This window comes from Stylophora pistillata, chromosome 11 (assembly GCF_964205215.1).
Source record: "Stylophora pistillata chromosome 11, jaStyPist1.2, whole genome shotgun sequence".
NCBI lineage: Eukaryota > Metazoa > Cnidaria > Anthozoa > Scleractinia > Pocilloporidae > Stylophora > Stylophora pistillata.
In genome coordinates, this window is record NC_142529.1 from 12301195 (window position 1) to 12314408 (window position 13214).

General features: G+C 36.2%; 3 protein-coding genes across 3 annotated transcripts; 1 reads left to right on the top strand and 2 right to left on the bottom strand.

The window, feature by feature from the left end:
- The first annotated feature begins 64 nt into the window (after window positions 1-64).
- Window positions 65-1937, top strand: LOC111326833 (cytochrome c oxidase assembly factor 7B). The gene is made up of 3 exons (XM_022930911.2): window positions 65-265; window positions 884-1024; window positions 1405-1937. Exons 1-3 carry the CDS (start codon window positions 154-156, stop codon window positions 1806-1808), a joined length of 657 nt encoding a protein of 218 aa, XP_022786646.2. The 5' UTR covers window positions 65-153; the 3' UTR covers window positions 1809-1937.
- A 1440-nt stretch (window positions 1938-3377) lies between these two features.
- LOC111326831 (uncharacterized) lies at window positions 3378-12726 on the bottom strand. Its single transcript, XM_022930909.2, has 6 exons — window positions 12455-12726; window positions 10726-10870; window positions 9135-9431; window positions 8297-8542; window positions 7293-7544; window positions 3378-3648 (listed from the first exon to the last, which is right to left on the bottom strand). The coding sequence occupies exons 1-6, from the start codon at window positions 12584-12586 to the stop codon at window positions 3521-3523; spliced, it is 1200 nt and encodes a 399-aa protein (XP_022786644.1). The 5' UTR covers window positions 12587-12726; the 3' UTR covers window positions 3378-3520.
- On the bottom strand, window positions 4411-5697 carry LOC148720084 (uncharacterized). The gene has a single exon (XM_088739245.1). It carries the CDS (start codon window positions 5560-5562, stop codon window positions 4540-4542), a length of 1023 nt encoding a protein of 340 aa, XP_088595371.1. The 5' UTR covers window positions 5563-5697; the 3' UTR covers window positions 4411-4539.
- Window positions 12727-13214: the final 488 nt, after the last annotated feature.

Sequence of the window (13214 nt, forward strand, 5' to 3'; positions counted from 1 at the left end):
GTTGACAGCCTCAGCTCTCGATCAAGTGAGTCAGTGGCATCTGAGTCAGTGGATAGTTTGAAGAATGTATGCGCAAAATTCCACGAATAACGAGGGAGACGCCTGGAAAATTTTCACGAAATTGAAATCTGGTGCAAAGAGAGTGGTGAAAAGATGCCTTTTGGTCTCTCTCCAGAGGACAAAGTAGCCAAAGCTACTGAAGAGTATGGTCAACAACTGCGCGATCTCTACAAGCATGAGTGTTACGGTTCCAAAAAGAAAGAGTGTAAGTTGTTTGGTCAGCACTACAAGGATTACATAATGTTTCAGTTCAATCATGTAACTCCTCATGACATGCGTAAAACTGTCCACGGGCTATGTGCGTTATCGAGGGTGACTGTGGGACTACGGGAGCTGCAGTATAACTCGCATATTAGCAGATGTTCGACAATCTAGCCGGTTATCTTTGTATAATTTCTGAAAAACGAATATTTGGATGGCGGAATTGTTGAAAGGAATTTATCTTAAATTGTATTTTCTACTATACTTTTGACAGGCAGTATGGGTTTTTTTTTTTTTTTTTTGTTACATTTATTTTTGTCAATGAAATGATCCTGTCTATAGATACCCATTTTGAATTGGCTCAGTTTTTATGCCTAACAGAAGTCCAATGCCCCCCCCCCCCCCAAAAAAAAAAAAAAAAAAAAATTACAATAGGTTCTCCCCCACACTTTTCATTTTCTTCTTTTAACACATCTCAAGGTTCAGTTTATTACATGGTAACTACTAGTTTGGTATACAATCTCCTGTCCCTGTGTTGGCACCTGTCAATGTGATTTCACACTTGATGCACTTTTATTTACATTTTATAGTTTTTCAGTCTCTTCTTGTCTCTCCATTGTAGCTTGCCACATACTTGCAGAATTTTATGCTTCAATTGAAATGGATATAGATAAAGCAAAGGAACTCTATGAACACACCTGTAAAGAGCTTAATTTTAATGAAAGTTGCCTGGCTTTAGGAAACCTCTATCTGACCAACAAAAGTAAGTGGTTCTATATTTCTTGAGATTTGCATCTAGAGCACTATTGTGAGTAGCCTCTGGAAGATTTTTTGATGTAACTGTATACTTGTACAATCAAGTTGATATTTGCCAAAGGATGAGAAAGCATTAGTTTTTCTTTTTTAGAACAATAATTTATTAACTGCCATTATGATATTAATTTTGTTTGAGATCCACTTGGTTGTAAGATGCACCCTTAACTTCAAGACCTTTATTTTGTCAAGTCAAACTTTGGAGTGAAGAGAAAATTTTTTGTTGCAGTCAATTTCTTCAATAGCAAATTGAAATCAAAGAAAATATTTACATAGTGTGTGTACTTCCACTAACTGAAGATTTTTTTACTCTCTGTGTGTTTATTCAAGAATTCAAAAATCCTGAGAAAGCAATGAGCTTATTCCAAGAAGGTTGTGAGAAGAAATCTCCAGGAGCTTGCAATAATGCAGGACTCCTGTATCAAAAAGGAGTAAAAGGATCGACAATAGAAAAGGATTTGCCAAAGGCTATAGAACTTTTTACCAAGGCCTGTAACTATGGACATAGGAACGGTTGCTTCAATTTGAGTGCAATTTATCTCACTGGAAAAGATGGAATCCCAAAAGACATGAAAAAAGCTTTTGAACTATCCTTAAAAAGCTGTGAGATGTCACACCCATGGGGATGTATCAATGTCAGTCGAATGTATGCTTTGGGTGATGGGGTGGAGAAGAATCCCCAAGAAGCAGAGAAATTTAAAAGACTTGCAAAATTATACTCTGGACAAGACTAGGGTTTTCTTAAAAAAATTTATCGCTGGTGAGAGTGCACCAAACCTGGAATTTCTCCTTTACATTATTACATTTATCAAAAACATCTTGGATGGTATTTAAAACGTTGAATAAAAAGATAAATTATTGGAGGCTGGTTTTAAATTAGTGTGGTGACCAAAAATACTTGCTGATGTCATGTTGAATATTTCATCCAACCTTGTCAGTGACCACTGCATTGTGGCATCTATTTATTTCTACTCAAACTTAAAAAGTGTTCCATGGCTATTGACAGTAATTAACATCTTTTCACTGAAGTGGAGTTGGCTACTGGTGGATTTTTATCAACAAAGTGATGAGGTAAATGTCCTCCACAAGCCCCAAACACTGAGGTGAACAGTTGTTTTATATACTAAAATTATGAAATTATATAGCATGAAAAGATGATTTTAACTCATTAATCCTGCAATGATAACAATATTTTTGGGCCCAAATCCCTTGCTCAGAGGTGAGCAGCCAACCAGAGCTCACCTTCAAAGCTATTCACTGTTTAAGTATATACTAAATGTCAGTATCTCTATGATCCCATGATTATTTGTTTTAAAATCCTACAAATTTATCTTAGTCGTCTACCACTGGTGGTAATATTTCTTTGAAATCCCCCAATTTTATCTTGATACTCCCAATCAACCCCTCAAAACAATTGCCCATTTCCAAATTACATTTAGTCTCTTTTTCAAACAGAGTCCTGGTGCTTATCTATTTATATGATAAAAAGTTTACATAAACATGCATTCTTGGGCAAAGGTAATTAGGAAATGGCCTATGTCTTTAGATGCCTTTTTAAAATTTTACCCCTGAAATTTCAAAATAAGACACTCCTAGGTACTGATACTTTTGTCCTCTTTTGCTTAGTTTTGAATATTCACTGTCAGTTGGCAGTTGTCTATTCAAAGTGTAAACAAAATCATTCTCAACATGTCTCACACCTACAGTGACAAAAGGAAAATATGGAGTATTGGATTATTTTGTATGACGGAATTAATGGTCTGACAGCAATGGTGGCCTCAATTTCAAAATTGCAGCATCATTACAGACCACTACTTTTCTATTTAAGACTTTTTACAAAAACTTTTTTTTCATGGTAATATTAGTGGTCCTGGGAACCTTTTCTCAAAAATTTCAATAACTTAGCAGGCCCAAAGTCTATCTAAAAATCAAACTTTAAAGCATGGAGAAGCAGGTTCTGGCACCCTAAACAGTCCATTGAGCTGATAGTTTGTATAGCATAATTTTCAAAACTTTTGGAAACCCCATCTTGAATGAAAACAGAACAGCTTTACTGTCCTGTCAAGCTACAGGGACCTTCAAGAAGCACGCCCCACCCAGCACTGCATGAAATAAAATTACTTCCTAAAGAAATAAAATAAAAGTTGCTATCATTTTTTAGTCTTTTTTTTTCCTTGAAGGAACTCCCTGTCCATACCTAATTTAATAATAAATGTTATTTACAACACCCCTGTGTCAAGCTAGTAATTATCTGTAAATAATGCAAGGCTGTGGTCTAACAGCGCCCAGTGGCCCCTGGTGCCTTACTTGTGCTCTTGGGTAAATCAGGAATCTTAGTTTTCTCATACAAAGCATATGCTGGGCACCCTGGATTTCACAGTTTCAAAGCGCTGGGCCCCATTTAATTTTCCTTAGAGCACAGCCTTGATACATAATGGTTCAAGAGTTAGCATTCGTTTATAAGAAAACTTTTTAATGTCAATGGTATAGGAAGTTCCTGTATAGAATCCCAGTGACAAGCGAGTTGTTTCCTCAGGATAACTTTACATATCTGAATCAATGGCAGTGGCATCTCTGCAATAAGGAAGCAAAATGTCATTAATTAACAACTTTCTAAAACATTCACAGTTTAGAATAATTCTGTGGACTGTAAGAACTTTCACAGGCAAACTTATCAACCAAAATGTCAAAAAACAAAAACATGATGAATTGCATAATATAAATAGGATGACTTCATGATGATTGACAATTTATCTGACTGACTCCATGCGCCTATTAGCATTTTATTTTCAGCCTCATTATAGAGATATCAGTGTGGAATTTACATAGTGCTAAACTATAATGTACTACTCTAGACATGGGAAGAGGCAAAGGGTATATGTACATTGTTTAGTCACATAAAATTTTGTTTCCACTGAGGGCTTTTCAGATTCATGTCTGCATCAAACTGCAGATACCCCATGGATGATGCCAATGTATGTATATGTTGCAGGTAATTTTTTTTCTGAGGTAAATTTTATTTTTCACTAGCTACAATTTTTTTAACCTGGGTAATTTTGCTCCACAATATTTTTTTCACTTGCTATGGGGTAACTAACTGTTTTTTTATTGATAACAATGATAGAGATATTGGGTTTTGTCAAGATAAGGATATAACAATCCGAGAGAGCAAGATCTTCACTGCAATTAGCCTGATTCTGTCGGTTAGTTAATCAGAGGATTAGATCTAGGGTTAGGGTTAAGGGTTAAAGTTAAGGATTAGGTTTGGGATTAGGGATAAGGTTAGGGTCAGGGTTAGGATTGGGGTTAGGGTCAGGGTTCAGATGTACTTGTAGACTGAAGAACAGAAAAAAGGAAGATAGGTTTTGAAAAAAAAATAAGATGGTTTGCTGTTGCTATAAAACACACAACAAATATAAAAATAAACTTGAAAGCAGTTTTATTTTCTATTGTTCCATTGCCATTTTACATGCTGCTGTAAACGTTATTTCTTTTATTAGTAGTTTCAAAAACAATATTTGGGCTTGAGCATTTTGTCAATCTTGAGGGGGAAATGAGAGTTGTTATTAAACCAAATTTGGTTGCTATTCTTGCATATGTGTTTTCCATTTCAATTATTTTCCCAAATAGAACATTGGGATGAAGTGCAGTACTTTTATCAATCTTATCAATTTTGACACAGACATAAACATTGACTTCAAATTTCTTTACACTCGGTCTTGCGGATTTCATTTTTTCATTGTATTTATTTTGTTTTTGATTTGTTTGGCTTTTTATTTGTTTTCTGTTTTGAGATGAACTTTCTTCAGCTTTTCTTTTGGAGGTAGGATTGTTTATGTCTGAGACTCTGGTAGGCTCCTCAACTTCTGTTTCAATTGTGTTCTCTGCACATTCATTTTCATCTTCACCTTCTTGTTGTCTGTCTGCTTCCATAGAGGAACATTGTTGCAGTGATGGTGTTGTTGGCATGCTTTTATGGGGAAGAATGCCGAAGACAAGTTCATATGGGCTTCTTGAAGTTGCTCTGTGTATTGTGACATTTCTCTTATAGGCAGCCTCTCCAACAAATCTGCACCAGGTATTCAAACTGACTTGTTTCTCCTTAAGGATGTTTGCTAAGTTTTCCTTAACAGTTCTGTTGTTTCTTTCAACTAGTCCCTGCGTTTGTGGAGTTCTTGGAGCTCCATGAACTAGGTCAATTTTATGTTTATTGCAAAAGTCTATCATGTCCTTATTCTTGAATTCTCTTCCATTATCTGTGTGAAGCTTTTTGGGAAAGCCAACCTGCCAAAAGAGTTGTGTGACTGCTTCTAATACTTCCTCACTGGTTTTATGTGACAGAGGAAAAAGCCAGGAGAACTTGCTGTAATGATCAGTTGCATGTAAAAGCCAGTTGTGGTTTCTTCCACAAGAACAATTCAAATTCCGAAAGTCTATCAAATCCAACTGTACGTGTGCCAGAAAATTACTTGCCTGTATTGGCTTCATTATTGGCCGCTTCAAATGGTCTGTTACACTTTTTTGTTGTTGGTGTAGATGGCACAGACCAACAAATAGTGTTACAACATCTTGAGATATTTCTGCATATGTTCTCTTTACAAATTCTTCAGTTTTATCTCTGCCGCGGTGTGCGGTTGAAGAATGAGCTTGGGATAAAATGCCGCGAAGTTGCCTTTTAGGTACTACAATTTTTCGGTCCTTGGACAAGATGTTGTCATTTTGAATGGTCCATTGCTTTCACTTAATCGTCCCTACATCTGTCTTTGTTAGTCCGAACTGCTTGTGATTCTTGGGTTCATTTTTGAGCCAGTACTTCGCATTCTCGTAAAATTTATCATCTATGAAGACAGTCAATTTACTGTTACTTTTTTTGGAGCCTTTAAGGGCATCTAACTTTTCGTAAAACGCGTCTTTAGCGACACAAAACGGTACACCCTCCATCGCTTTCTTCGCTTTCGATGAGTAAGTCCCATTTTCATACAAGTGCGCATGTGCATGCACATTTTGCATAAATTAAATTTTGACCGAGGTGAGTCTGGTACCAAAGAAAGAATAAATGGAAGAAAAAAAGTGAGTGTTTAGAAAAAGGACTGTGTGGTATAGAGAAGAGTGTGATGGACAGGAAATCTAATCTGCTACGAAGGTCATAGGTTCAAAATGCAGAGGGTAAGTAATACTTCTTTATTCTCAATGAAGTATTAGTATTAATATAGATGGAAGTTAGTTAGTATTTAATAAGCAGAATTGTGAGATAGTGAAAGAGTAGAGGTGGATAGAAGGGAAAAGGGACCAAGAGAGGAATGTGAAGGTGATATAATTAATTTTGTTAATTCCTCTCTATCTTTTAAGAACCCCCTAAAAATACCAGGCCCTTATTTTTCATCCACACCCCAAAAAATGAAGGCCCTTTTTTCGACAGTTGACTGAGTAAAAATTACCTGGTTAAAATAGAAAATACCTAGTTAAAAAATATATTTACCTAGTTAAAAAAAAATTACCTATGGAAAAATTTTAACTACAACATATACTTAATTGAACACTAAATGAATGAATGAATATTAATAAATACTGTTCTAAATATCCCAACTGGCAGGAGGCAGACCAATTAGCCATGTACAAGGAAAGCTTGAACCAGGGACAACCAGCTTACAAGCCCAGGATCCCAACCACTCAACAACACTGCCTCGGATCAGTAATTCAATGTCTTTCAAATGAGCAATTAACTAATTAACAAATGGTAAACACCACAGCGTACACTATTGAGTTATGGATGCACGCGGGGAGTTGCTAAGCACGAAAGAAGCGTAAGAGTCGCTTGAGGTGATAGCCGAGAGCGACTCTAGCTTCTTAAGTGCTTAGCAAACCTCCCAAGTGCATCCATGACTCAATAGTGTACACTGTGGTGTTTACCATTTGTTTTATAACATAACATTGATACATTGTAGCTAAAGAGTTCCCTTTTATTTAACAAATCTTACGCGACCAGAAAAAACAAGTGCATGCAGAAGAATAGTCTTTGCATTATTTTGCTCACATCAGCAGCATACACCCATGGGCAAATGAGGGACGCTAAAATGACCAATCAGAGCGCGTGCTTTACTTTGGTTAAGTTATAATACTTGTAAGAAAAGAAGTTTGTAATACAAAAATTGCCTCACATACTTCCAATGAAAGTTACACAGTCAGTCAAAGAGTTAAAAGTGTCCCACATTTCTTACCAAGAGCTGTTTCCAACAATTCTAAACAGTAACTTTGCCCAGATAGCCTTGCTATATCAAGAGACATGTCATCATCCCGTCCAAGAAGCGTTGGTGATCCTCCATACTGAAGGAGAATACTTGTTAACTGGACAGCAATGTCATGGGCATGATTGGCTCGCAGTGTTAAATGAAGAGGTGTGTCTCTAACTAGGTCAGTAGCATTGACCTTACTTCCAATATCCAAAAGCATAACTGCTACTCTAACTTTTCCTAGAAGTGCAAAAAAACCTGTTAGTAATATATGTGATTTTTTAATACGTCTTGACTTTTAGTATTATATAGCCAGAGATATGCTTATGGATTCCCCTAGTAATTATAACCTGGTTTAAAGCATTATATTTCAAAAGTAAATATCATTGAATTTCTAGTTGGAGCAGCTTCCTATGTTGCTATTTTTAAGGATTGTAAACTTAAAGAAATTGCCACCTTTGGTAGCTAAAATTTGTAAGATACAATTTCAAAATTGGTAGAATCATAATAAAGAAACATTTGATGTACAGGTGGGAAATAGACTCTCAAAGGGTTTACCCATTTGTTGAAGAAATATAAATTATATACCAATAATGTAAATTATTTTTATCAAATTTTTTGCATTGTTAGTGGTAAATTCAAAAATTCAAAATCTTACTTGAGTAAGTATACTTACAATGAGTTAAGTTTAAAATTAGTTTGTTACATGTATCGTGCAGTCTGTGATTTCTTGCTAGAAAAGATACCAGTGATTAATTTGGAGGCAAGTTTAATGGGTAGTTGCTCTTGGGAGTCAATTTGTTCAGGGACAACACTTCAGGGACTGTTTAATTCCAAGGAGTCAATACTTTGAGTAGCTACCAACACTCAGAGACACATCTTTAGTTTGTGTTTAGTATTAACTCACAATACCTTTTTGCCAAGTTAAAGTGTTACCAATAAATTCCTACTAGTTAACATCAAGGCATACTAATAATGTTAATATTAAGTACCTTGCATACAAGCTTCATGCAGGGGAGTTCTTTTTTGATTACTCCTTGCATGTGGGTCTGCACCATGGATGAGAAGTTCTGTCAATATAGCATCATAACCTCTGTATGCAGCCTCATGTAGAGGCGTATGTTTACCCGCATTGACACTGTTCACATCAGCACCAGCCCGTATTAGTAACTTGACACAATCTAAGTGTCCTTGACGAACAGCAATATGAAGAGGTGACCATGGTGCTCCACCAGTATCTAATTTCAAACACAAACAAATCTAGCTCAGATACAATAATTTCAACTGAGTTGTGCAGCTCAACTAAATATATTGTGCTTGCATAGCAAGGGTGGTGTATTGCAGTTAGCAACATGCCCTTCTAAGGGGTTCAGTGGATAATGCTTTATTGGAAAAATTTGAAATTTGAGACTCTCGGGGTCATTAGATCAATATACTTATTTTCTGTCTTTGATCACAATTCACAAAGTAGCTGGCACAAAATGGTCTGACAGTCAGCAGGTTTCCATAGCCTACCAGCTTCTGATAACAAGCTTGATATATTAAAGCTTATGAGTAAACTTTCTGTGCTAGTCAAAAGAAAAAATCAATCAAAGCTTAATCATTGTGGTTTGAAATGTTCTCTTTAACTTTTAATAAGATATAGTCAGAAAATCATATTATGTGCTGGAACTTCATTTAAACATCAGTTGAAAAAGATGAGTTTATTTTAACTCAGAGTGCTTTCCAAGTCTCTCAGCCTTCACTTCCATTTTACACTTAGTTATAACTGATTGACCATGATGATCAAATAATGTTTTTCAGCAGCACTGCTTTTGAACAATCACTTACATTGAGTGGGGTTATTAACAAGTGCACCAGCATCTATCAATAATTGTACCAGTTCTGCAAAACCAGCTTTACAGGCTTCATGGAGAGCATGCCAGTTGCCTTGATTGGTCAAAGATGCCCCAGCTTGAAGTAACACTTGAACAACGTCCACAAATCCACCAGTAACTGCCCACATAAGTGGCGATCGTCCAAATTTGTCCACATCATCTAAAGGTGAACCAGCTTGTAAAAGAACCTTCACAACATCAAGATGACCAGCTGAAGCAGCTACGTGAATGGGGAGTTTCCTCCTATGTTCTGTTTTATATTAAAAAAAACCAGTTTATTCAAAAACAGGTTTCTAATGAGCTGCAATTTTTCATTAAATATTAAATAGATTTTACAAGAAGGCAACAGGAGGAGGTATCTATTATGCAGGCCTAATGCTTTGCAGAAGTTTCTTTGCTATCAGAGTGTTTTTAAGACTTAACTGAGAACATCGTAAATCATAATTATGTAGTACTTAACCCTTTAAGTCCAAAGAGTTATTAACATCTAATTTCTCCTTGCAAGATCACCCCTGAATCACAAATTTGGGTTACAAGAATTAAGGAAATGATAACTAAAGAAGCTCTTGATTGTTATATTCTTCTTGTCAGCACCTTTCGAAATGTATCTATAGAAATACCATGGAGACTATGTATATTGATGTCAGAGGGTAAAAGGTTAAGAATTATCACATACAGTTGACATGAGGTAACTGGAACCTTCAAGGAAAAATGAAGCTTCGAGTTGTAAGTTCTTAAATGTACCCTACAGCTGTAAATCAGGAAAACATGACATTAAGACTGCACTACAAAGTTTTGTTTAATACAAAATAGACAAGAGGTACAAATTGGCTGCTTTCAAATAATTCATAGCACAACACTGTTCACTGACTTGTTCTGCATTAACAAATGTACAGGAATGAATTGACTCAAGCAAGTAAAATTAATTAGAGGAAAGTCCTAAAAGAAAACAAAAACTGGTTCAAGTTAACAAAAGATTTAATCGTTTTATTAGGGTTCGGAGTTACCAAGGAAAAAATTACTAACAGTAAAATAAATACGTAAAGGAGGTCCAGGACAAATCCAATTTGGTTCAAATTAATGTTGACAATACTCAATCCCATGAGGGTTTGAGTTGTCAGGTGTCTCAATAATTTGTTTATCTTCAGTTAGTATTATAGTTATATAAGAAATGTATAGTAAATTATAGAATCAATTTGTAAGTATTTCAGTCAATCGTTACAAAAATGAACATAGTATCCATACACTGTTATTCACAACCCATCCATTTATTTTCATGCAATTTTATTGCCTAATTTATTTTACAAGGTGTAAAATCACCACAAAATATCCCATCTATGTCGATACATGCATCCACAATTGACTTGACACCAATTTTTTAAAAGCCATTATTGCGTTATATAAAAATTAATGGGCACATTACAAACCCCAGGGAGGCATCTGAATAACTAGTAAAGGGCTCCAAGAACCAGAAACACAATCCTTAGAGCATCCACTAACTTGTACCCTATGGAGCACCATTCATCCACAAAACCTAAGATTACCTTTAACATTGACATCAGCTCCTGCATCAAGTAAGAATGTGACACATCCCATGTATCCACCCCTAGCAGCATGGTGTAAAGCAGTCCCTCCTTGGTTCTCTATCACATTTGGATCCAGGTTCTTGGCTTCAAAAATAGTCTTGGCCTGATAGAGCATTTGATAAAGATATACCCAAACAACAATCTCAGTGGTACTGTTAATACCCTCACAGAAATAAAAAAAAAATATTCTCTCATTACTAGTTACCTACATAATCAGTACAATTATATCGTCGATGTCACTACAACAACTAGCAAGTCAAAAATTTTCCATTCTCTTTATTTCATTCTGTATTAGGACTTCAGACCTCACCTCTGAAATCAATAAATCCTGGCTTATGAAACTTATATTTGGTTTGAACATTTATAGCTGCGGTCACATCTACAACACAACTAAAGTTTAACTTCAGTTAGTGTCAAGTTATGTGACCTCATACCTAACTGTAGTTAGAGCTTTCAGTCCACTTTGCCATCACACCACGCAGTTAACTACAGTTAGTTCTAATTAGCCTATGGATGAATTAAAAGAGGCTCGTGACAGCCCTTATTGTTCATCTGTGAAATGTCCACATGGTTGACCAATGTAGAGTGTGTCTAGTTTTTCTTCTTATTTCTTTTTTCTGAGCAGCAAACTGTCTGGAATTCATCACAGCAAATACAGGGAAAGCTGCACAAAAGCTTGAAGGCCACACCTGTTGCTACCTTGTTGGGTGCAAATTTTTTGTTTGTCATTTTTGATTTTCCCCTCACTTCACACCTGGTTTTTATTGTGCACATTTATATATGCTCATCTCACACGTGCGAAAAGAAGTGTCACATTCTGATTGGTTGTTTGTTTATAAACTTAAGGCTAACTAACCCATGAACCCTGCTTAGGTAGAACTATAGTTAGTCTGTATTGTTTTGTATCTCCGAGACATAAATTTTCTAACTTATAATAGTTAGAGCGAACAGAGAAGTGGTCACATTACCAAAATAGCTACTTATGGTAATCCCTGTCTTAACTATACTTAGTAGCCCAGATGTGACCGTAGCCTAAGACTCCTTGGTTTAGCATAATTTAGTTTTGCATCAGTAAGGAAGTAAAAAAAAATTGGAAAAAATTTAGACTTGAATTTTCTGCTCAAATTTTACAAATTGGTTACATCCCTTTCATTTAATTTTCATTTTGGAGTTGATGAGACAAACACTTAAATATGCTCTTCTGCCTGTTATGCACCCAACTTAAAGTCGTTGGTGGTCAAAATCTACATCTGTCTTCTGACTAAATCAGCTGAAAAGCCTCACCCTTAACAGGATGCACTTTCCCAAACAGCTAAAATAGGGCACCACCCTCCTCCTGCCTCTAATGGACAAAGGTAACAGTTTGATGTGGGTAATTCAAGTCTGATATGAATCACACCAGTGCAATGACTAATCAATAAGTCATACCATAAGGTGTACCAGGTATTTGTCTATCTAATATGAGTCACCTCACTTTGAATCTTTCAAGAGCTACTGCTGACTGAACAACCTGTGGCAAGCATTTAAGTGGCTGTAACCAAATACTGACACAATTCCTTGTTGTGGCCAACCACCTCAAACATAATGCATCCTGCTTAATGTGGACTTACTACCATCTATTAGTAATAATCAAAACATACATTTGACATGATATTACACTGAACAGCAGCGCAGCGTTGATTCTTACCTCGTCCAAATTTCCCTCACGTACTGCTGCCAGAAATTCTATAACTCCATTTTCCCTTGGATTTGCTAACATAACATGAAGAGGTCGAGGGGGAGGAGGAGGTCTGATCAAATCGTCACCTTCTCCATCCATGATTTGTAATTCGAACTTCGTTCAAACGTTCCGTTCGAAAGATGAGAGTTGTGGTTCGTTGCAGTTGTTATCGCATTCTTCCTTCAAATCAGCCACGCGTCATGACCATATTAGGAGCACAGTTGTGTATCCCGCTGGAGTCTGTATTGCCTTATCATTGAAGGTCTCGTGGCTTTGAGAAATTATTCTACTTTATAAACAATTGCATAACGCAAACTCACAAAATAGGTGCATGACCTCACCCATAGACAAGGAGCAGCAAGGAAATTTACCTTATTAGGAATAAAGATTGAAAGTGATTCATTTTACTGGTGCATACATAACAGAATTGTAACAGCCCATGTCATCCGCAGGCCCGTAAGTGGCTTATACTGCTCACCAAAACATTCAGCTTCTAAGGGGGTTTCAAAGGGGTTAACCAATAGCCGTAAAACGTCCAAAATAGCTGGCTGTCAGGCGTAAAATTTGACACATTTTAATCGTAGGTCGTAAAAAGTTAACCGTAAAAAAAATTCTGGAAACAACCATGGAAAGAAATTAACACAGCCGTAAATTGGCCCAAGTTTTAGCATTAGCCGTAAAAGCTATCACCGACTTGGGATCCTCCTAGAAGTCTGTTAGAAGCATA